Genomic DNA, 26,088 nt, shown 5'->3' with positions numbered 1-26,088 from the left:
GTTTCCTGAGTTAAAGGAGCTATAAAGAGATTTGCTAGGGTGTTGGATAGTCTACTGGCAATTTCCATGGATGTTCCAACAGAATTTAGCTTACTGCCACTGGCAATTTCCATGGATATTCCAACAGAATTTAGCTTGCTGCCAGATAGTTCACTTCTAATGTTGACTTTGATCTCTTTGAAAAGATACACATAACACCCTACCCACCTGACCAATATTTTAAATACATTTATATATTCCTACTATAAAGGTTCATATCAATACCTTCACAAAAGCCCATTCTTAAGCAAGTAACAAAAATGTACCAGATTCATATATTGATATTTGGAGTGCAATCTAAGCCTGGCTGTACCAGTTTTCTGGCCTTCCCATCCAGTTGGGACTGTGTGCTATCTACTGAGTTGAGAATACCGGTATACACAGCTACTGAGTGGAGAACAAATGATGGTGGGTTTGGACATCAAGTGTTCATTTTTGGTTTGATAAATTTTATGTGTTTGTAACATGTCTCAGTAGAGATGTCAAGTAGGCATTTAGATATAAAATATTTTAGAGTGCAGGAGAAGCCTGGGCTGGAGATTTTTTTTTTAAATGTGTCTCAACAGCCTAGAGAAGATTTTTGGAGCCATAGAGATGGATGACTTCACAAGCCAAGAGAGAAGAATGTGAAGCCGCCCCCAGAGCACAATTCTGATATCGATAGTCTGGTAAACAAAATGCAAATATGAACAGCAGTAGCAGCCATGTTTAGAAAAGAAAACAAAAATCAAAATAAAACTTAGCAACCCACAATAGCAGGAACTAGTGAATCGGAAATCCTAGGAACATCCGTAAACTATCTATGCGAGAAGAAAGAGTGAGGTATGGCCAACTTGAAATAGATACAAGGACGGTGTTTTTATGTGACATGTAATTAGTTTTTGGAACTCACTACCACAGAATATTTTGGGGTAACTAGCAGAGAAAGTCTAAAAAAAGAATCCTTTTAGACAGTTGTAAGGGATAAGAATAGTGTTACAACACATTAGCTAAGAAACTGAGTGGTACCCATTCTCTCTCACATTTACCTGGCCTCTCTAAATGAATGTTATGAGGCTAGAACAGTCTACAGACACACTAAAATTGTTCTTTCCAGCTACAAGTTGGCATAATTTCCGAGGTACTTGAGTAGTTTTTTTTTCACCCCAATTTCTCAGAAGCACCTGAATCAGCCACACCATAAATGGATAGAGGATGCAAGAGGAAATGAAATGTAATTCCTAAAGCCCTTCCAAAAAAAGTAATGTGCTGATAATCGCTTTGATTTACCTCTTTATTGTTGTGATTTTTTTAAAAATTCACCTCTCTAGATTTATAGTCTTAATACCTATTAAAATATTTAATTTCCTTGAAGCCATCTTCTTTAAAAATAAAATGAATAGCTTTAAGATTTCTACTCCAATTCAGACTGGACCTTTTCTATAATAGCCTCTTCAATAATCACGAATAAAATAGGAAAATAGGTGTCAAGATGGATTTAGATTCAAGACAAGACAGTGACTCATCTAAGCTTTGTGGCTGCCTTTAGTAAATCCGATTTTCTTCTCTGGTCTTTGATCCAGAAACCTCAGTTCTCTTGCCATGTAATACTACTTTCTTGTTCCAAAAAAAATGATTTCTTTTATTCTTAGAAATATGAATATCAGCACTCTATTCCTTAAAAACTTCTCCTGACCATCAATTTGCATCAATTTCACCACCACCACCATCACTAAAAAATGTAATTTAACAATTCAGTTGTGGGTCATGGTGACAATACTTTTGCAATGGCAGTGGTGAGAGGCAAGAGTTTCTCATTCTGAGACACATTCTTCTTGTCTTTAGCCAACATGCATAGAAGTTATGAATGTGTGTATTTTTCATATTTCACTTAGTTAAAAGCCAGGTTCCAAAGTTCTCAGTTGTATTTAGTCTCTGAGCTCCAGTGGGTGACACCACTTCTATGGGTCTTACTTCCAGCATCTCTAAAATAGAGGTTAGAATAGGTCATATGTGGAAGGTCTGATGCAGTTTAAAGATTTTGCCATCTGAATTAAACACACACACACACACACACAATTGTGCATTATTTCCTGCTCAAAACATGCAAATATCAAACAGACTTGTCTATAAAAAACATTATAGGAATGTTTTAAAATATTCTATTTTGTTGCCTTTGTCAAAGTTTATTCTGCCCCATTGGTTCATGTATAAGAAATTCTATTTAAATCAGTGAGACCACAAGATGAAGCAGCTTTTGAAATGTTACCTACCTTTAGATAGTAGGTAGTATGACTTATATATTTTGGAGTCAAAAATTATTCTTTTAAGCCAAAAAAGATTTTCTCATTCTGAGACACATTCTTCTTGTCTTTAGCCAATATGCATAGAAGTTATGAATGTGCATATTTTTCATATCCCATTTAGTTAAAAGCCAGGTTCAAGACATCCCCTCAGGACTTACTGAAGAGATATAATTATGGTCACTTGCAGTCTCCTTAGATGCATTGAGTGGAATTTTCTTTGAATTTGTATTCACAAGGAAGTACTTGACAACTGCACACCATTATTTGGAATACATGTCAAACCTTCAGGCAGAATAAGCATGATAATGGGTAGGTTGGCATGACCATTAGCAACTACACTTGAATAATACACCAGGCTGATAGACAGAGACCTCTGCACCCACGCTCTGTTTCCTGTCTCTTCTTTTAATATCCAGTAAAAAAATGTAAAAAAAAGAAAAAAAAACTAGATTGTGCTAAAATAAATGCCAATAGAAAGCATGAGCAATGTTTATGAGGATGATGTACTTGTTTGTGCTCTTTGCCAGTTGTTCCCAGTTCTTTTGCCTTCCAGAAGCTTGGTGGGATTGTGTATCCTAGCCTCCTGGTGAGGATGGGGTCGGGGAGAATGTGAATAGTTCTGGCCAGTAACTCATGAGTTAAAATGATGTAAGTCACTTACAAATTAGAGCACTTAATAGTTGATGTATACAGCCCTCCCAAAGTTGTTTGTTTTTTCCCTTTTCCTCCTTGACAGCAAATCAGCAATATTTCAGGTATTGGTTGCTATATCATCCTAGGTCCTGGACAGAGGACAATGGTAAGAGTCTTCAGCAGACCAACTAGGGACTTGACTATGTCTGAGAAATAAACCTGTGCTGTTTTTAAGCCAGTGAGATGGTTGAAGTTGTTTATTGGCATGACATAAGACCCAACCAGCCTTGACTTATTCAGTAGCCAAATCCCAGTTATATCTGATCATTGAAGGTAAGCAACTGCAAAGAACATTTACAACCCCCAAAAGACTAAATCTGTGATTTTAGATTCTTCAACTCCTTCTTCATCAAAGCTATTGTTAGAAGGATTCATGAAGAAGGATCTCTTCTGTCTTCTGCTGCTGAAACTTCGAAAATTCAAAATTTAGATTACATAAAGGGTTAGCTGGGCTGCAGAGTGGGAAGGTCAACAGGCACCAGTATACTCCAAATCAAACACCCTATTATGTGACAGTAACCAAACAGGGATCATGCTTTTCATTGCTTCCAGTTGACCCTTCCTTTGTAGAAGTTCAGTTATCTTCATCTACAACTTTTACCCATTTAAGCCAAGCCAAAAGGAGGAAGCCATAAAATAGAAAGACGCTAATCATTTTTAGAATAGGCACTGTATTTGGACCTTACATGCCATATTTCACTTAATTTTCACAAAAAGCCTATGATGCAGAGATTAGTATCTTTATCTCAGAGATAAGGAAATTGAGGTTCAGAGAAGTTAGGTAACTTTCCCTAATGTTACCCAGCTGAGAAATTTTTCTGCTCTATACTAGTATATATCTATTAGCTGAGTCCAGTAAAAAATACCCATTAATCAGAGGAAAGCCTCTGTGGATACCCTGAACCCAGAGTCTTCCACAGGGGTTAAGAATGCCCAGGATGGGGCTCATGAGGGTCAAATCCTTGGGTGAAGTGATTTTAGTATACTTCTCATCCATTTTTCAGCTCCTCCTTCAGCTTCAGGTGTTTACCATAATTCTTTTCTTTAGCAATTAAATGCTCTTGCCTTAGTGGACATGAGCCCAGATTCCCTAGGTAACAGAACATAAAACAAAAAACTTTCTATTTTAGTACCTTTTAGAAAGTATAATCCTGGGGATGCAGGAATAAGTGTATGATGAGTAACATAGAAAAGGAAGGAGAACAAATTCAAGGGAGCAAATTACTGAGAAGCTACTGCTTAGTATAAATTACAACTGATTACTCAATCTCATAGGAATAACTACCAGAGAGGTTGTGTAAAGTACAGTATTTTAGGACGAGAGAGGAAGGGAGAAGCATTTATTCACCAGTATGAGTAGATAGGTGGATGGATGGATGGATGAATCAGTGGGTAGGTGGACAGACAGATGGTCAAATAGGTAGGTAGGTAGGTAGGTAGATGGATAGATAGATAGTAAATCATATTGAGTTTTGTGTTGTAGTTGACCATTTATATGTCAATCTTCTTCATAACTGCAAGCTCCGAGAGGGAAAAGTCAGTTGTTAAAGGCTTAGGTTCAGACGGGATAGGATTTAAATCCCAGCTTGAATGTGTGCTAGCTCTGACACCTTTGAAAAGTCACTCAACTTCTTTGAGATTCGGTTTCTTTATATGTAAAATGGGGATAATCATATCTCATTAGAGATGGTTGCAGGGGATGGAATGATAATAGCATGTGAAGAAAGGGCTGAGTATATAGCCCCATATATAATAATATAATATACTAAGCTATTATTTTTTGCCATATCACTCAGGGCTTCCAATATGATGTTTCGCACATCATAGACATGCAGTCAATATCTACAGGTTTAGCTTGAATTCTGTTTTAGTCCATTTCTTCTAGTTTCTATTCCATTTCATCACCACATGGCTTTTTGTATCTAATTTTCACTAGCTGTCCATTGTCATATATTGATTGGGCTTCAATACAGGTCATTAATAACCAAAAGGATTCATAAGGTAATGTGAGCAATGCATTATCTTCAAAGAAAAGCAACTGTAGAAATAAAATGGAATTTAAATATTGATGTTCAAACTTGGACACAGGGTGAGGAATATCACACACAGGGGCCTGTCATGGGGTGGGGGGAGGGGGAAGGGATAGCATTAGGAGATATACCTAATGTAAATGACAAGTTAACGGGTGCAGCACACCAACATGGCACATGTATACATATGTAACAAACCTGCACGTTGTGCACATATGCAACAAACCTGCATGTTGTGCACATGTACCCTAGAACTTAAAGTATAATTCAAAAATTGATGTTCAAAAATATCAACATACAAAAACATCTTTCCAGTTCTGGGCCAGAATGCCAGGGATTGTAGCTGGAAGACCCTGAGGTAGTGGTGCTACCCTTGTGCTTGTCAGGTGGGCCTGAATGAGATAATTATAGTGAAAAATTCGGCCATCCCTGCTGTTGAATTGGCTTTCAAACCTGATGCTAATTCTCAAATCTGATGACTAACAGAAGCCCAAAGGAAGAAATATTAAGATCTGTGAGCCAAAATATGTGCAATTTCCGTATATCTTCTTCAGAAAATTTTAAGCATATGCCTGCATTACAAGTTCTCTTTTCTCAGAGATTTTCTTGTTTTGTTTTTGTTTTTTGTTTTTTTGCCTTCATTTGTTAATCTGTCAAATATTAATTGTCTATAAAATTCCCCGGAAGAAGCAAAAAACATCATAAGCAAATTCAACCTAACATTTATGATTGATTCCAAACACAAACAAGGTATTGCTAATTAATTTAAAAGCCTTCAGACAACTAAAGGAAACTTCTGAAGGGAACAAAAATTACACTGAAAGTTAAATTTTACCTGAAGACAATTCTTCAGCCTCAAGGAAAGCAAAATTGTGTGGAATTTGGCCCAGTGACTCATCTAATAAATCATAATTGTTTGTGCTTCTTTTCCCCTGTTCGCCTAGGAAAAAGGCTAGAAGCAAATCAGGTCTGTATAGATGAACAGATTTAATTCATTTGCCCTTCCTGCCTTACCTAGAGACATAATCCTAGGCCAAACAACTGGCTATTGTGAAAACTATTAAGCAGTGGTAGACTCTCAGGTGGGGAACTGGCAGCAGTAGATAAACTTCTCCCATGAATTGTCTGCTCTTTTCACACATTCACCTTTAAAATGGAAGTTAAGAACAAATGGAACAGTACATACAAAACACCATGTGAGATGAAAGATGCTTTAAAAAATCTCTTTCTTTAGGCAAATTCTGTCATCACTATCATTTTACAGATGAGAAAACTGCAGGCTTTGTGCTTGTCCTTGCAAATGTATCCTTTACATGGTGAATATTTATTTGCATCTGTATAATTCCAATGATCCTAATGATACACAGTAGATAATCAATATGTCTAATGATTTGAAAAAAGATATATTGAATACTTGCCATGTGTAAGACACCATGCTAAGCATTTAAGAAATATGGAGACAAATTATTTTCTGGCTGAGCTTTCTAAACAAAGTCATGGAACTGCCTTGAATCATTTGTTCTACACCAAGAAAATGATGCCAATTGGGAAGATACTGAAACTAATTTTATCAACAAGTCCAAGGTGCTTTTTTTCTGGAGACAAGAACAGAGTAGATAATGAACTTAGGGCACAATTTAGGTGTCTTACTTCATACAGAACAAGAACCTTTAAAATGTCTCCAAAAATGAGTCTGATTTGAAATGTCTTCCACTTCCTACCTCCTGTATAATTAGTTTGTGTAATAATGTCTCATGATAGTCTGACCCTTATTTCTTACCATGTTTGTGTCCCTTCATTGATTTGAAATATAACAATTGCAGTGAGGTAGGTAAAAATAAGGCTTATTCTTATTGTAGGGGTGGGATCATGGTTACTAAGTTGTGGTGGAGCTCAATTTGGAATTGTGGTATGCATATTCTAAATGCAGGCTTCCAAGCTGAAAGTGCTTTTGTTAATTTATTGACCAAATTGCCAAGCTGTGCACTTTTCAGATCTTACCCATTTAACACCCTTTTCTTTTTTAAATACTTTAAGTTCTAGGGTGCATGTGCACAACGTGCAGGTTTGATACATAGGTATACATGTGCCATGTTGGTTTGCTGCACCCATCAACTCATCATTTACATTAGGTATTTCTCCTAATGCTATCCCTCCCCACTCCCCCCACCCCACGACAGGCCCCGGTGTGTGATGTTCCCTGCCCTGTGTCCAAGTAATCTCATTGTTCAATTCCCACCTATGAGTGAGAACATGGGGTGTTTGGTTTTCTGTCCTTGTGATAGTTTGCTGAGAATGATGGTTTCCAGCTTCATCCATGTCCCTGCAAAGGACATGAGCTTATCCTTTTTTATGGCTGCATAGTATTCCATAGTGTATATGCACTTAGCACCCTTTTTAAAATTATCTGTGCTATCTCTTTTATTTAATCCTTTGCTTTTTCATCCTACCTCACCAAATATTTATAAGTCTCAAGGGTTAACACTTTTGTCCTTTTTGGCTTGTACACAATTTCTTTGGGTAATGTCACTCCAGTCTCTCTGCTTCTAGAGCAATTTATGTGCTCATAACCACGAAAGCTGTGTCTTCAGCTGCTTTTCTGTCCTGAGTTCCCAATACATACTTTTAATTGTCTACCAGACATCATCACTTGAGTCTCATATAGAAGGCAGATAGATGTTCCAAACCAAATTCCTTCTCTTTCTTCATAATTATTGGCTCTTCCTGCTGTCAGTAATTAATGGCAACACCACATACCTACTGGCTAGAGTTCATGGATGTGCTCTTCGATTGCTTCTTAGCACCACCCCCTCCCAATGCAACCAGCCAACATGTTATACCTATTCTTTCCTCTCATTCTCCATTACCCGTGCCCCTCACAATTTCCAACCTGTTTCTCTGTTGAGTCTTTTCTTGCTCTTTCTCCCCTTTTATGCCTCCAATTGTTTTGCAGTGATTTGTGAGTATTTTAAATCAGAATGGGTTTTTGGATGCATGCTTACATTAACTTATTCAACTCCACTTAGTCATATTCTCAGAACATAGCAATTGTTTCAATAAGTGCTTGTTGAATGAATAAATGAATTATTTGAGGAATGGAGGAAAAGGGGAGAGGAGGTATAATATAAATAAAAAATCAAATAAACTGACCTTCACAGGAAGACAGTTTTTGATAACTTTCATAACTCATACTACGAGAGATCTTTAGTAAATTCACCATAGCATATATCCTGGATGTTTCCTTTCTTGGCTAAGACGAACTGTAAACTGACATGGTTTTAAAACTGACCAGAATTTAGCTAACTCTGGGTAGTCCTCAAATAGTTCTTTGTGGCAAAGATCATGACGAGGGATCACAAAAGGAACTCCCAAACCAAGTGGTTATTTCAGACTTTGTGTGGGCTTCTTTTAATGAATTTCCATAAATGGAAACCCACTGTGTCACTCATGGTTCTGCATACAGAAAGCAGGCCCAGTAGTATGGGATTGACTGCATTGCATAATGCAAAAATAAACTTGCTGGACCAAGTGTATTCTTTTGTTTTTTAGGAAGATGCATACACCAGTAGAATTCTCTAGTCAAATCAGTTGTGATCTGATAAATTTTCAACTCAGTAGCTTTGGACAAAAGCTAGTCTTAGCACAAAGAAAAGTCAAGGTCAGTTTATCTGGACTTCAGGAAGGCTGTGATTGATCTCCTAACACTGGTGATCTTCTAACTCTATGCCCTTGAGACTGAATGAAAATTAAGCACTTTAGGGCTTACTTTTGGACTATGCGTGAAGGGAATAGCGTAAGGGAAAGCATTTGGTAAATGTTAAAGGATTTGACCAAAAAATTCATTTTATATGACGCATGCTCTAAGTTTGAATTCTGCCTGCACTAATTACTATGATGTGAAACAAGTTAATTACCCTGACTCATTTTTATAGTTGGTGGAGACGTAATGATAACAATGATTAAACATTCTAAGTAGGTATAAACCAAAATATTATATATATTGTTTATTCTTCCACTGTCTGGCACAGAGTTGCTTTAATACATGTATGCTTGAATGAAATAGACAAAACAGGTCAGGTGTGGTGGCTCACACCTGTAATCCCAGCACTTTGGAAGGCTGAAGCAGGCAGATCACTTGAGCCCAGAGTTCAAGACCAGCCTGGGCAACATAGCGAGACCCCATCTCAATAAAAATAAAATTGAAATAGACAAAATAAAATTCCATGTTCAAAATACTCCTTTTTTTCTTCTTGCATATACCATTATGATACTTTCCTACTTCTTAAATATGGGGAATTATTAGAAATTTGTATATTTGTGACCAACAGCTGAATGATTAATTGCAAAATCAGTTAGCGCATTTAATAAAAATTATATACTTATATCTTAAATATTTTATTTTGACTTAAAACATTTAAGTAAACATTCATTCCTCTGTATTTTGAAATACAACTAAACCCCTTCTTAGAGACAGTGTTTGCTAAGTCTCATGCTGCCTTTCTTACAAAACTCTTTTCTGTAAGTATTACCCATCCATTCAGCTTTGGAACTTAAAGATATTTATGAAACTAATTGATTGAAACTAATTGATCCTTCTAGATGTTTTCCCTGTTTTAACAGTTATCTCACCTATTCCAAATTCTGCAGTAGGTTGTTTTTTCTGTGTTTTATTTTGAGGGTAAGGGAAAGGCTTCATTTTTTTCAAGTCATTCCAAAGCATTCCATTTACTTTTCATAGAAAAATAATTTTTTTCACACTCATGTTTGTTGGTTTACATAATAATTGAATTTCCTAATTATAGTTACAAGTAGCATAAACAGATTCAGAACTGACTTTTGTTAAGCATGCAACTGCACTGGTAGGATCAAACATGAGCTGGCTTGCTAGAGGAAAAGCATAACTGACAAGCTGGGACATCAGGTGATTTTACAGAGGGAATGGAAGGCATGGGTGAATTTGAAGAGCGGAGGTTGGTAAAGAGTTCTGCTATAAAGAGGGGTTTCACAAATAAAACAAGGTGGAACAAGAAGTATGAAGGGGATTAGAGCAAGACTTTTTTTCCAAGTTCACTGGGTAATTAAACTATGAAACCAAAGGATAAGACAATGATAGAGCTAGAAAAGGCATTAGAGAACAGTTAATTCAACTCACCCACCATCTTCACCTTCTACCATCATCTGCTAGCATTTGATATGTGAGAAAAGATGCTTATGCTTAAAATGGAAAATTCTTTAACATTGCTCAATATTAAAAATGGAAGGCAAGGAGAGGGATAAAGCTAGCTGAGATGAAACCTTAACTTTCCTTTCAAAAAAAGGAATGGAGGCTTCAGGAAGAAATTCTGGACTGATGAGAAGCACTAGATTAGAAGACTTTCAGATTCTCTTAAAGCATAAGTGGTCTATACAAAATGATAGGTAGCCGGGGAATGGAAGGACAATGAAAGAAAGAACACAGAAAGAAAATCATTTAATTCTTTTTTTAAAAGTCAAGCATAAAACAAAAAATAGAGTAGGCTTTTGTTTTGTTTTGTTTTTGTTTTGAGACAGAGTCTCGCTCTGTCGCCAGGCTGGAGTGCAGTGGCGCGATCTCGGAGTACCTTCTTCTACAGACAGTACCTCATGCTTCCTCAGACACACCGATGCATGTGTCCCAGCTTGGGCAGATGCTCATCAAGGGTCTGCATTTTACACAGAAACGAATTTTTAAGGTTTTATTAGGTTTCAAATATTATCAAGTGGCAAAGGAGCTGTATCCAATGTTAAGGTGATCTGTCCTGTGGCATATTTTTCATCGCTTTTCCAGGAAATAAGCAGAAGAAACCGAGAGAAAGGACTGAGATGAAGAGCTCTATTAATCTTGCCCATCCTCTGTCCAGTAACTGAGTCCAGAAATTCTGTGTGGGAATTGGGGCTAACCAAAGATTGAGACCTAAACATCCAATTTTGGCCACACAGAGCCTGTCTTTTTACCAAAGTGGAAAAATCTTCAACTAAAACAGAGGCCCAATTGAACTTGCTGAAAACAAGTTTGTAATTTCTCAAGGCTTTCTCAGTTTTAAAAATATATCTGATTATTCCACGTGATAGCCTTGGAGAAATTACCTTCATTAACATACTCTCTAATTCTCAAGTTGACCTTATTTCTTCATTTTCTCTGTGGGTTCCTTTCACCTCAACCTCCCTGTATCTTTAAGAAAGAGCAACAAATTTCTGAAGCATGGTTTTGGGAAACCAACAATATCATGTCCAAATACCTAGAAAAATATAAATTGCATCAGTGTTCTTGGTCATATCTGTATTTATGCGGCTTCTTCATCACAGGCACCATCTGTGGAGTTTTCCCATCCTATTCTCATCATTCTTTGGCAAGGGAGAAGAGTCCGTGTTGATGAACAAATGGGCACACCTGAACCATGTTGAAATGGGAAAGGGAGACCAGTGGGAAGTTCTGCTGGGGAAAACTTCAGGACTCCTACCTACCAGGATGTGACTCACTTAGCAGTGGCACTCAAGATAAAGGAATCCCTCTGGATCTTACTAAGCCAGGCCTCTTGAAAGCAAACACAACTCTCAAAAGTGGCTTTCCAGGAAAGTGAATGTGAACAGCAAGAGAAAATAGTATTTCTCATTACTTTCACATGTATTTGCAAGTTGAATCAGGAAATCCTCATTTTATAATATTGAGAATTGATTACACTATAGGAGCCCTGAATTATGTATCATATATAATTCTCCTATATATATTATAGGATAATTAATTATATTATAGGAGCCCTGAAAGTTGTCCCATTATATATTCAAATGACAAACTAGCAACAAAGTCAGACATGTCATCTTGCTTTCTTGCATTACTTTGATCATTATTTGTAATTATTTGCTGTAATTATTTCTTCACTTATTATTGTCTGCGTGCTCACTCAAGTATGAACTTGAAGGCAAGGACCATTTGCGTTTTATGTATGCCACATACTAAGTTCCCTCCATGATGCCTGGTACATAGTGGATGCTCAAGGAGTGTGTGTTGAATGAAGAAATAGGTTCCATCTATTTCTGAAAGATTCAGAACAAACCAGAGCTGCCACTCACTACTGGTCCATTTCTGTAATCTAGTGTCAACCCACTCCACCTGAGACAATTAAAAGCCCCAGGAAAATTCAAGAAGATGCTTTCACTAGAAACTCTCAGGTCAAGGGAATGTCCTGAAAAGACCACTGAAGCAGCTCTGAGCTTGCAGTGAATTTTGCTTATTGTTGGTTGGGAGTTCCTTGCATTACAGCACTCACTGTCTTTGAAAATTGTCTCTGTGAAGAGGTCAATGACCGGATGAGATGTTTCATTCTTCTCTTCTGGTTTATCAGCTCATATTAGGTCAAATCAGCCCAAACACTTGCTATGTTCCCATAAGAAGTGAATGAAGTTACTTCAGTTAAAATGTTCAAATGCTTATGAAAAAGGCCATTCTTTATCTTTGCCACCCCTAATTCAAAAGGGTGTGCTGTTTCCCTAGCTTGGCATGCCTTTTCCAGGTCAGGGGGTTCCTGTGAGATTTCCTGAATTCTGCAAAGAGACTTTGGAAAAAATTATTGTTTGGTTTACCACCTCCCCAAGGCCTGAAAATAGTCAGTGTTGATCCCTGTACCAAAAACAAACAAACCACCCCCTACACACAAAAAACACAGTTTCTTCTGAGTGTGTGATTCCTGTAATTAGTGTGAAGAACTACTTCAGTGCTCCCTGGAAGACCTTTGGGGATCTAAAATACAAGATAGAATACCCAGTTGAAACTCTCCTTCCAAGTGGCACCCTTGCCCATGAAATCCTCTTTCCCCTACTGCACAGGCCTCTTCCTGCCATTATGTATGGAAACTTCTGATCCCTGCCTGCTCCCTGAAATTTATCCCAGTACACCTGAAGAGATGTGGTCGTTTAATTTACTTAATATTGTTTTTAGATGTCATTCACCTATGAGAGTCAAGACTGCTGATCAATATGATGTTTAGAGTAAATATGAACCTTACATTCGAGGAATCTTTTCGGTGAACTGCAAGCTTATGGCAACAGGGGACATGTCTGACTCACCAGCATATTCCTGGTGCTTGACACCTAGTAGGCATTCAATCTATATCTGTTGCATGAATGAGTGATAGGAATGATTGTTGTAATCATATACCTTCGCATATCACCAACTCTTCAGTGTTTTCTTGGAATCCAAAAGTCTTAGAATAGGAAAAACTGAAAGAGGTATCCTTTATTCCCCAATATGAGCACCATGCTTAGAAATGTTAATCTCCCTATTTTCCCCTCCATGTTTCCGGGCTTCTTTACCTGCTCTCTCTCCTTTTTTAAAACAATACTTGCGTAGTTTATTATAATGTATTATTTTTACTCCTCTAATTGGATTAACTCCATAAGGGCAGAATTTCTTGCCTATTTTATTCAGAGTTGTATCCCAAGTGCCCAGAACAAAGTCTGGCACATATTAAGGGCTCAGTTAATTATTTGTCAAATGAATAAATGAAGAGATAATTATTTAGTATGCATCCCAGGCGTCAGAAACACTGCAGGTGTTTTAAATCCCCAGGCCCAATCCCACATCCCCACATCGGTGGAATGAGAATACTTAAGGATATGAATCCCAGGAATCTACATTTTTAACAGGTGATTTGTGTAGCTGTTCTGACAATTACCAGTTAATCCAACTCACTCACCTAGAGATAATCCTGCAACCCAAGACGACAAAGTGTCTTTCAAGTCACATGGTAATTCAGCAGTGCATCTAAGTGTTATAGTTCTATTTTGATGGGCTTTCTACTCCAGTCGTCTCTGAGCCTGGATTTTAGTTAATATGTTCACTGCTATCTGCATTCCTGGTCTTTGAGATTAAGCTCCTGGAGGCAAAAATTATGGCTTCTAAGCTTACTTTGTGGCAAATCTCATTAGGCTTAAGGTAATACAGGACTTTGAGTCAAATGATACTGTTGCACATAAGAACAACCCTATTTTCATGCTAAGATGATGCCACTGTGTTCCTTTCTCCTTCTAGTTTCTGGACATCTCCATTAAGTGGACCACCCAGGAAACATTTCCTCCAAAGTACCTTCATTATGATGAAGAAACCTCTCATCAGCTGTTGTGTGACAAATGTCCTCCTGGTACCTACCTAAAACAACACTGTACAGCAAAGTGGAAGACCGTGTGCGCCCCTTGCCCTGACCACTACTACACAGACAGCTGGCACACCAGTGACGAGTGTCTATACTGCAGCCCCGTGTGCAAGGAGCTGCAGTACGTCAAGCAGGAGTGCAATCGCACCCACAACCGCGTGTGTGAATGCAAGGAAGGGCGCTACCTTGAGATAGAGTTCTGCTTGAAACATAGGAGCTGCCCTCCTGGATTTGGAGTGGTGCAAGCTGGTACGTGTCAACGTGCAGCAAAATTAATTAGGATCATGCAAAGTCAGATAATTGTGACAGTTTAGGAGAACACTTTTGTTCTGATGACATTATAGGATAGCAAATTGCAAAGGTAATGAAACCTGCCAGGTAGGTACTATGTGTCTGGAGTGCTTCCAAAGGACCATTGCTCAGAGGAATACTTTGCCACTACAGGGCAATTTAGTGACAAATCTCAAATGCAGCAAATTCTTCTCTCATGAGATGCATGATGGTTTTTTTTTTTTTTAAGAAACAAACTCAAGTTGCACTATTGATAGTTGATCTATACCTCTATATTTGACTTCAGCATGGACACCTTCAAACTGCAACGCTTTTTGACAAACATCAGAAATGTTAATTTATACCAAGAGAGTAATTATGCTGATATTAATGAGACTCTGGAGTGCTAACAATAAGCGGTTATAATTAATTATGTAAAAAATGAGAATAGTGAGGGGAATTGCATTTCATTATTAAAAACAAGGCTAGTTCTTCCTTTAGCATGGGAGCTGAGTGTCTGGGAGGGTAAGGACTATAGCAGAATCTCTTCAATGAGCTTATTCTTTATCTTAGACAAAACAGATTGTCAAGCCAAGAGCAAGCACTTGCCTATAAACAAAGTGCTTTCTCTTTTGCATTTTGAACAGCATTGGTTAGGGCTCATGTGTATTGAATCTTTTAAACCAGTAACCCACATTTTTTTCTGCCACAGTTGCGAAGCTTCAGTGCAGTCTATAACTTTTCATAGCTTGAGAAAATTAAGAGTATCCACTTACTTAGATGGAAGAAGTAATCAGTATAGATTCTGATGACTCAGTTTGAAGCAGTGTTTCTCAACTTAAGCCCTACTGATACTTTAAGAAATATCTGGATTCCTAGGCTGGACTCCTTTTTGTGGGCAGCTGTCCTGTGCATTGTAGAATTTTAGCAGCATCCCTGGACTCTAGCCACTAGATACCAATAGCAGTCCTTCCCCCATGTGACAACCAAAAATGTCTTCAGACATTGTCAAATGTCGTCAGGTGGCAAAATCGCTCCTGGTTGAGAACAGGGTCATCAATGCTAAGTATCTGTAACTATTTTAACTCTCAAAACTTGTGATATACAAAGTCTAAATTATTAGATGACCAATACTTTAGGTTTAAAGGCATACAAATGAAACATTCAAAAATCAAAATCGATTCTGTTTCTCAAATAGTGAATCTTATAAAATTAATCACAGAAGATGCAAATTGCATCAGAGTCCCTTAAAATTCCTCTTCATATGAGTATTTGAGGGAGGAATTGGTGATATTTCCTACTTTCTATTGGATGGTACTTTGAGACTCAAAAGCTAAGCTAAGTTGTGTGTGTGTCAGGGTGCGGGGTGTGGAATCCCATCAGATAAAAGCAAATCCATGTAATTCATTCAGTAAGTTGTATATGTAGAAAAATGAAACGTGGGCTATGCAGCTTGGAAACTAGAAAATTTTGAAAAATAATGGAAATCACAAGGATCTTTCTTAAATAAGTAAGAAAATCTGTTTGTAGAATGAAGCAAGCAGGCAGCCAGAAGACTCAGAACAAAAGTACACATTTTACTCTGTGTACACTGGCAGCACAGTGGGATTTATTTACCTCTCCCTCCCTAAAAACCCACACAGCGGTTCCTCTTGGGAAATAAGAGGTTTCCAGCCCAAAGAGAAGGAAAGACTATGTGGTGTTACTCTAAAAAGTATTTAATAACCATTTTGTTGTTGCTGTTGCTGTTTTGAAATCAGATTGTCTCCTCTCCATATTTTATTTACTTCATTCTGTTAATTCCTGTGGAATTACTTAGAGCAAGCATGGTGAATTCTCAACTGTAAAGCCAAATTTCTCCATCATTATAATTTCACATTTTGCCTGGCAGGTTATAATTTTTATATTTCCACTGATAGTAATAAGGTAAAATCATTACTTAGATGGATAGATCTTTTTCATAAAAAGTACCATCAGTTATAAAGAGGGAAGTCATGTTCAGGAAGGTCATTAGATAAAGCTTCTGAATATATTATGAAACATTAGTTCTGTCATTCTTAGATTCTTTTTGTTAAATAACTTTAAAAGCTAACTTACCTAAAAGAAATATCTGACACATATGAACTTCTCATTAGGATGCATGAGAAGACCCAAGCCACAGATATGTATCTGAAGAATGAACAAGATTCTTAGGCCTGGCACGGTGGCTCACATCTGTAATCTCAAGAGTTTGAGAGGTCAAGGCGGGCAGATCACCTGAGGCCAGGAGTTCAAGACCAGCCTGGCCAACATGATGAAACCCTGCCTCTACTAAAAATACAAAAATTAGCAGGGCATGGTGGTGCATGCCTGTAACCCTAGCTACTCAGGAGGCTGAGACAGGAGAATCACTTGAACCCTGGAGGCAGGGGTTGTGGTGAGCTGAGATCCCTCTACTGCACTCCAGCCTGGGTGACAGAGACGAGACTCCGTTCCTGCCACCGCCCCCGCCTTCCCCCCAAAAAAGATTCTTCTTCATGCAGAACATACGGCAGTCAACAAAGGGAGACCTGGGTCCAGGTGTCCAAGTCACTTATTTCCAGTAAATTAGCAATGAAAGAATGCCATGGAATCCCTGCCCAAATACCTCTGCTTATGATATTGTAGAATTTGATATAGAGTTGTATCCCATTTAAGGAGTAGGATGTAGTAGGAAAGTACTAAAAACAAACACACAAACAGAAAACCGTCTTTGCTTTGTAAGGTGGTTCCTAAGATAATGTCAGTGCAATGCTGGAAGTAATATTTAATATGTGAAGGTTTTAGGCTGTGTTTTCCCTCCTGTTCTTTTTTCCTGCCAGCCCTTTGTCATTTTTGCAGGTCAATGAATCATGTAGAAAGAGACAGGAGATGAAACTAGAACCAGTCCATTTTGCCCCTTTATTTATTTTCTGGTTTTGGTAAAAGATACAATGAGGTAGGAGGTTGAGATTTATAAATGAAGTTTAATAACTTTCTGTAGCTTTGATTTTTCTCTTTCATATTTGTTATCTTGCATAAGCCAGAATTGGCCTGTAAAATCTACATTTGGATATTGAAGTCTAAATCTGTTCAACTAGCTTACACTAGATGGAGATATTTTCATATTCAGATACACTGGAATGTATGATCTAGCCATGTGTAATAGAGTCAAGTGTTTGAAGGTATTTATTTTTAATAGCGTCTTTAGTTGTGGACTGGTTCAAGTTTTTCTGCCAATGATTTCTTCAAATTTATCAAATATTTTTCCATCATGAAGTAAAATGCCCTTGCAGTCACCCTTCCTGAAGTTTTAACGACTCTGCTGTTTTAAACAGTTTAAGCAAATGGTATATCATCTTCCATTTACTATGTAGCTTAACTGCAGGCTTACGCTTTTGAGTCAGCGGCCAACTTTATTGCCACCTTCAAAAGTTTATTATAATGTTGTAAATTTTTACTTCTCAAGGTTAGCATACTTATGAGTTGCTTAACAATTAGGATTCAGGAAAGAAAGAACTTAAGTAGGAACTGATTGGAATTTAATGATGCAGCATTCAATGGGCACTAATTTCAAAGAATGATATTACAGCAGACACACAGCAGTTACCTTGATTTTCTAGGAATAATTGTATGAAGAATATGGCTGACAACACGGCCTTACTGCCACTCAGCGGAGGCTGGACTAATGAACACCCTACCCTTCTTTCCTTTCCTCTCACATTTCATGAGCGTTTTGTAGGTAACGAGAAAATTGACTTGCATTTGCATTACAAGGAGAAGAAACTGCCAAAGGGGATGATGGTGGAAGTTTTGTTCTGTCTAATGAAGTGAAAAATGAAAATGCTAGAGTTTTGTGCAACATAATAGTAGCAGTAAAAACCAAGTGAAAAGTCTTTCCAAAACTGTGTTAAGAGGGCATCTGCTGGGAAAGGATTTGAGGAGAAGGTACTAAATTGCTTGGTATTTTCCGTAGGAACCCCAGAGCGAAATACAGTTTGCAAAAGATGTCCAGATGGGTTCTTCTCAAATGAGACGTCATCTAAAGCACCCTGTAGAAAACACACAAATTGCAGTGTCTTTGGTCTCCTGCTAACTCAGAAAGGAAATGCAACACACGACAATATATGTTCCGGAAACAGTGAATCAACTCAAAAATGTGGAATAGGTAATTACATTCCAAAATACGTCTTTGTACGATTTTGTAGTATCATCTCTCTCTGAGTTGAACACAAGGCCTCCAGCCACATTCTTGGTCAAACTCACATTTTCCCTTTCTTGAATCTTAACCAGCTAAGGCTACTCTCGATGCATCACTGCTAAAGCTACCACTCAGAATCTCTCAAAAACTCATCTTCTCACAGATAACACCTCAAAGCTTGATTTTCTCTCCTTTCACACTGAAATCAAATCTTACCCATAGGCAAAGGGCAGTGTCAAGTTTGCCACTGAGATGAAATTAGGAGAGTCCAAACTGTAGAATTCAAGTTATGTGTTATTACTTTCAAGAATGTCTGTATTATTAACTAAAGTATAAATTGGCAACTAAGAAGCAAAGTGATATAAACATGATGACAAATTAGGCCAGGCATGGTGGCTTACTCCTATAATCCCAACATTTTGGGGGGCCAAGGTGGGCAGATCACTTGAGGTCAGGATTTCAAGACCAGCCTGACCAACATGGTGAAACCCTGTCTCTACTAAAAATACAAAAATTAGCTGGGCATGGTAGCAGGCACTTGTAGTACCAGCTACTCGGGGCTGAGGCAGGAGAATCGCTTGAACCCAGGAGATGGAGGTTGCAGTGAGCTGAGATTGTACCACTGCACTCCAGTCTGGGCAACAGAGCAAGATTTCATCACACACACACACACACACACACACACACACACACACACACACATTAGAAATGTGTACTTGGCTTTGTTACCTATGGTATTAGTGCATCTATTGCATGGAACTTCCAAGCTACTCTGGTTGTGTTAAGCTCTTCATTGGGTACAGGTCACTAGTATTAAGTTCAGGTTATTCGAATGCATTCCACGGTAGTGATGACAATTCATCAGGCTAGTGTGTGTGTTCACCTTGTCACTCCCACCACTAGACTAATCTCAGACCTTCACTCAAAGACACATTACACTAAAGATGATTTGCTTTTTTGTGTTTAATCAAGCAATGGTATAAACCAGCTTGACTCTCCCCAAACAGTTTTTCGTACTACAAAGAAGTTTATGAAGCAGAGAAATGTGAATTGATATATATATGAGATTCTAACCCAGTTCCAGCATTGTTTCATTGTGTAATCAAAATCATAGACAAGCCATTTAGCCTTTGCTTTCTTATCTAAAAAAAAAAAAAAATGAAGGAAGGGGTATTAAAAGGAGTGATCAAATTTAAACATTCTCTTTAATTAATTCATTGTTATTTTTACTTTTTTTCATTTATTGTGCACTTACTATGTGGTACTGTGCTATAGAGGCTTTAACATTTACAAAAACACTGTGAAAGTTGCTTCAGATGAATATAGGTAGTAGAACGGCAGAACTAGTATTCAAAGCCAGGTCTGATGAATCCAAAACCAAACCCCCATTACTCCCATTTTCTGGGACATACTTACTCTACCCAGATGCTCTGGGCTTTGTAATGCCTATGTAAATAACATAGTTTTATGTTTGGTTATTTTCCTATGTAATGTCTACTTATATATCTGTATCTATCTCTTGCTTTGTTTCCAAAGGTAAACTATGTGTCTAAATGTGGGCAAAAAATAACATACTATTCCAAATTACTGTTCAAATTCCTTTAAGTCAGTGATAATTATTTGTTTTGACATTAATCATGAAGTTCCCTGTGGGTAGTAGGTAAACCTTTAATAGAATGTTAATATTTGTATTCATTATAAGAATTTTTGGCTGTTACTTATTTACAGCAATATTTCACTCTAATTAGACATTTACTAAACTTTCTCTTGAAAACAATGCCCAAAAAAGAACATTAGAAGACACATAAGCTCAGTTGGTCTCTGCCACTAAGACCAGCCAACAGAAGCTTGATTTTATTTAAACTTTGCATTTTAGCATATTTTATCTTGGAAAATTCAATTGTGTTGGTTTTTTGTTTTTGTTTGTATTGAATAGACTCTCAGAAATCCAATTGTTGAGTAAATCTTCTGGGTTTTCTAACCTTTCTTTAGATGTTACCCTGTGTGAGGAGGCATTCTTCAGGTTTGCTGTTCCTACAAAGTTTACGCCTAACTGGCTTAGTGTCTTGGTAGACAATTTGCCTGGCACCAAAGTAAACGCAGAGAGTGTAGAGAGGATAAAACGGCGACACAGCTCACAAGAACAGACTTTCCAGCTGCTGAAGTTATGGAAACATCAAAACAAAGACCAAGATATAGTCAAGAAGATCATCCAAGGTATGATAATCTAAAATAAAAAGATCAATCAGAAATCAAAGACACCTATTTATCATAAACCAGGAACAAGACTGCATGTCTGTTTAGTTGTGTGGATCTTGTTTCCCTGTTGGAATCATTGTTGGACTGAAAAAGTTTCCACCAACTGATAATGTAGATGTGATTCCAAAAACAGTTATACAAGGTTTTGTTCTCACCCCTGCTCCCCAGTTTCCTTGTAAAGTATGTTGAACACTCTAAGAGAAGAGAAATGCATTTGAAGGCAGGACTGTATCTCAGGGAGTCGCTTCCAGATCCCTTAACGCTTCTGTAAGCAGCCCCTCTAGACCACCAAGGAGAAGCTCTATAACCACTTTGTATCTTACATTGCACCTCTACCAAGAAGCTCTGTTGTATTTACTTGGTAATTCTCTCCAGGTAGGCTTTTCGTAGCTTACAAATATGTTCTTATTAATCCTCATGATATGGCCTGCATTAAAATTATTTTAATGGCATATGTTATGAGAATTAATGAGATAAAGTCTGAAAAGTGTTTGAGCCTCTTGTAGGAAAAAGCTAGTTACAGCAAAATGTTCTCACATCTTATAAGTTTATATAAAGATTCTCCTTTAGAAATGGTGTGAGAGGGAAACAAAGAGAGATAGGGAGAGAAGTGGGAAAGAATCTGAAGAAAAGGAGTTTCATCCAGTGTGGACTGTAAGCTTTACGACACATGATGGAAAGAGTTCTGACTTCAATAAGCATTGGGAGGACATGCTAGAAGAAAAAGGAAGAAGGGTTTCCATAATGCAGACAGGGTCAGTGAGAAATTCATTCAGGTCCTCACCAGTAGTTAAATGACTGTATAGTCTTGCACTACCCTAAAAAACTTCAAGTATCTGAAACCGGGGCAACAGATTTTAGGAGACCAACGTCTTTGAGAGCTGAATGCTTTTGTTTATGCAAAGAGTAAACTTTTATGTTTTGGGCAAACCAAAAGTATTCTTTGAACGTATAATTAGCCCTGAAGCCAAAAGAAAAGAGAAAATCAGAGACCGTTAGAATTGGAAGCAACCAAATTCCCTATTTTATAAATGAGGACATTTTAACCCATAAAGATGAACTGATTTGCCTTAGGGCTCACAGATACTAAGTGACTCATGTCATTAATAGAAATATTAGTTCCTCCCCCTTAGGTTTGTACCCTAGCTTATTACTGAAATATTCTCTAGGCTGTGTGTCTCCTTTAGTTCCTCAACCTCATGTCTTTGGGTTTTCAGATATCCTCCTCATGGAGGTAGTCCCTCTGGTGCTATGTGTATTCTTTAAAGGCTAGTTACAGCAATGAACTTATCAACTAGCGCCTACTAATGAAACTTTGTATTACAAAGTAGCTAACTTGAACACTTTCCTTTTTTTCTGAAATGTTATGGTTTTAACTTCTCAAACTTTTTCTTAGAAAACTGAGAGTGATGTGTCTTATTTTCTACTGTTAATTTTCAAAATTAGGAGCTTCTTCCAAAGTTTTGTTGGATGCCAAAAATATATAGCATATTATCTTATTATAACAAAAAATATTTATCTCAGTTCTTAGAAATAAATGGTGTCACTTAACTCCCTCTCAAAAGAAAAGGTTATCATTGAAATATAATTATGAAATTCTGCGAGAACCTTTTGCCTCACGCTTGTTTTATGATGGCATTGGATGAATATAAATGATGTGAACACTTATCTGGGCTTTTGCTTTATGCAGATATTGACCTCTGTGAAAACAGCGTGCAGCGGCACATTGGACATGCTAACCTCACCTTCGAGCAGCTTCGTAGCTTGATGGAAAGCTTACCGGGAAAGAAAGTGGGAGCAGAAGACATTGAAAAAACAATAAAGGCATGCAAACCCAGTGACCAGATCCTGAAGCTGCTCAGTTTGTGGCGAATAAAAAATGGCGACCAAGACACCTTGAAGGGCCTAATGCACGCACTAAAGCACTCGAAGACGTACCACTTTCCCAAAACTGTCACTCAGAGTCTAAAGAAGACCATCAGGTTCCTTCACAGCTTCACAATGTACAAATTGTATCAGAAGTTATTTTTAGAAATGATAGGTAACCAGGTCCAATCAGTAAAAATAAGCTGCTTATAACTGGAAATGGCCATTGAGCTGTTTCCTCACAATTGGCGAGATCCCATGGATGAGTAAACTGTTTCTCAGGCACTTGAGGCTTTCAGTGATATCTTTCTCATTACCAGTGACTAATTTTGCCACAGGGTACTAAAAGAAACTATGATGTGGAGAAAGAACTAACATCTCCTCCAATAAACCCCAAATGGTTAATCCAACTGTCAGATCTGGATCGTTATCTACTGACTATATTTTCCCTTATTACTGCTTGCAGTAATTTAACTGGAAATTAAAAAAAAAAAAAAACTAGACTCCATTGTGCCTTACTAAATATGGGAATGTCTAACTTAAATAGCTTTGAGATTTCAGCTATGCTAGAGGCTTTTGTTAGAAAGCCATATTTTTTTTCTGTAAAAGTTACTAATATATCTGTAACACTATTACAGTATTGCTATTTATATTCATTCAGATATAAGATTTGTACATATTATCATCCTATAAAGAAACAGTATGACTTAATTTTGGAAAGAAAATTATATTCTGTTTATTATGACAAATGAAAGAGAAAATATATATTTTTAATGGAAAGTTTGTAGCATTTTTCTAATAGGTACTGCCATTTTTTTCTGTGTGGAGTATTTTTATAATTTTATCTGTATAAGCTGTAATATCATTTTATAGAAAATGCATTATTTAGTCAATTGTTTAATGTTGGAAAACGTATGAAATATAAATTATCTGAATATTAGATGCTCTGAGAAATTGAATGTACCTTATTTAAAAGATTTTGTGGTTTTATAACTATATAAATGACATTATTAAAGTTTTCAAATTATTTTTTATTGCTTTTTCTGTTGCTTTTATTTGAATGGGGCATTAAAGGGTCTGAGCTTTCATAATTTCCCTGTTATCACCAGGACATCTGGGAAATGCTAAAAATGCAGATTCCTGGACCAATTTGTTGAAAAATTCTGCCAATGAGAGCAGAAACTTGCATTTTTAACAAGTTCCAAAGTAATTCGTATTACACTAAGATTGGAGAACTTCTGAAGTCAGCCTTAGATTACAGATAGTGCAAGCCACTTATAACTGCTGCCACTAACCCTGAGACACCAAGCTACGTAAGCTATTTTGGTAGCAAATAAGAGAAACTAGCACTATTAAGTTTAAGAAAAATAATAATTGGAAGAGTAGTGTATTGATTGAGTTGAATGGTGGTCGCCCAAAAGATATTTTCATAATTCGCAGAAGCTGTGAACATTTCCTTATTTAGAAAAAGTGTCATTGTACACAGGGAGGGAAACATTGCTCACTGGGGCCTGTTGGGGGCTGGGGGTGCTAGTGGAGGGATAGCATTAGGAGAAATACCTAATGTAGATGAGGGGTTGATGGGTGCAGCAAACCACCATGGCACGTGTATACCTATGTAACAAACCTGCCCATTCTGCACATGTATCCCAGAACTTAAATTAAAAGAAGAAGAAGAAGAAGAAGAAGAAGAAGAAGAAGAAGAAGAAGAAGAAGAAGAAGAAGAAGAAGAAGAAGAAACTGGTTTTGGGGAATTGCATAAATTAAATATAAAGTAGGATATAGCTATAAAAAATAAACAGCTCTCCATTTCAGGCTGCTCAATTCTTTGGCATAAATTTATCTGAAGGGTGACATACACTTGTACTCATTTTTAACTACATCTAAAGCTGAATTAATAATAAAAACCTTAACTTTATAAAAAAAGAAAAAGTATCATTGTAATTAAGTTGAGGATCTTTAGATGAATAAAGCATTTTAGGTTATTCAGGTGGGCCATAAATCCAATGACAAGTGTCTATGAGACACACAGAGTAAACAAACAGGAGAGAAGATGATGTGAAGACAGAGGCGGAGGTGGAAGTCATATAGCTGTTAAGTCAAGGAAGCTAAGAGCAGCCAGTAATGGGCTGCCCCCACTCTGCTGGAGCCTCTGTAGGGAGTGGGGCTCTGCTGACATCTGGATTTTGGAATTCTGGCCACCAGAACTGTCAGAGAATAACTTTCTATTGTTTGAAACCGTGCAGTCTGTGGTAATTTGCTGCAGCAGCCACAGGACACTAACAAAGATGGCATCCAAGCTTTAAAAAGAGCAGAATCAATTATTTTTGGGAGGGGGAGCGGGGAGTCGTGGCTCAAAATTTTTTTATTTTCAGAGCTTGCAACAGTTGCTTAGCAATACTAGCTAAGCTGATACAATCTGAAGGCCATCCCACCTTTATCTTTAAGCATTTGACCAATAGAATCTCTTGCAAACAAGATCACAGACCATTTGGGATCTGTCACAAGGAGTGCATGGGAAGAGGTCCTCTCCCCCATATACTTTTCTAAACAAGATTGTTTTATAGCCAAATGAAGTTCAAACCCATAACATAGCAACTAATCATCTTCAATATCACCGGTTCCCCCTATCCCCAGAATAGGAAGTTGAGGTAAGAGGGGAGAGACTGTCTTCTGTTGTAAGAAAAACCTAGCTACACCTCAATGAGGCAATGATGGCAAGGAGGCTGGCACCGGAGGATGGAGATGAGTAAGCGCTAAAACAGGCCTCTCTAGAACTCTGGGTCCTTTGGGGCAGAAGGTCCAACTCTTCCTCCTAGTCAAACATCTTTGTATCTTTTAGCTCCAAATTCCAAATTCCGAGGAAGGAGACTCTAATGATCTTAGGTTGAGATTGATGTAAAGACATGGCCACTGAGGGTCTGTCCTTGTTTAATAGTTGTACTTCCCAGGAAGATGATATCATTGTGAATGGGGCCCAGTAACTAATTCCTATCCCTTCCTAGTGTATATTGCCTTCCTCACTTTACTGTGACTTAGAATTCAGAGTTGACATAGACCATCCCTGTGAAAGCAGATTTGTGAAATTAGATGAGTTATGGCCACCTTGATAGAAGAGTACATCTAGGTAAATATCACACAGACTCATAAACCTGGAAAAATTAAAAGTGAAAGTGAAAGTGAAGAGGCTCTAACCTGGGTAACAGGCCTCCCAATGTTGCAATACTGGACATGACAAAAGTGGCCAAGAGTTAACTAATAGGCTTCATTTTCCTTTCAGC

General features: G+C 37.6%; 1 protein-coding gene across 1 annotated transcript in view; it reads left to right on the top strand.

Moving 5' to 3' along the window:
• Positions 1-23,836, top strand: part of TNFRSF11B (TNF receptor superfamily member 11b) — a 28,791-nt gene extending 4,955 nt beyond the window's left edge. The window contains exons 2-5 of the mRNA XM_519921.8: positions 14,094-14,463; positions 18,458-18,649; positions 20,675-20,899; positions 22,632-23,836. Of these exons, the coding sequence (XP_519921.2) occupies positions 14,094-14,463; positions 18,458-18,649; positions 20,675-20,899; positions 22,632-23,020 (1,176 nt within the window). The 3' untranslated portion in view covers positions 23,021-23,836. The remainder of the gene's footprint in view (positions 1-14,093; positions 14,464-18,457; positions 18,650-20,674; positions 20,900-22,631) is intronic.
• Positions 23,837-26,088: the final 2,252 nt, after the last annotated feature.

This window comes from Pan troglodytes, chromosome 7, assembly GCF_028858775.2.
Source record: "Pan troglodytes isolate AG18354 chromosome 7, NHGRI_mPanTro3-v2.0_pri, whole genome shotgun sequence".
In the NCBI taxonomy this organism is placed as follows: Eukaryota; Metazoa; Chordata; class Mammalia; order Primates; family Hominidae; genus Pan; species Pan troglodytes.
Note: the sequence above shows the minus strand (reverse complement) of the source record. Positions and strands in the feature narration are given on the sequence as shown.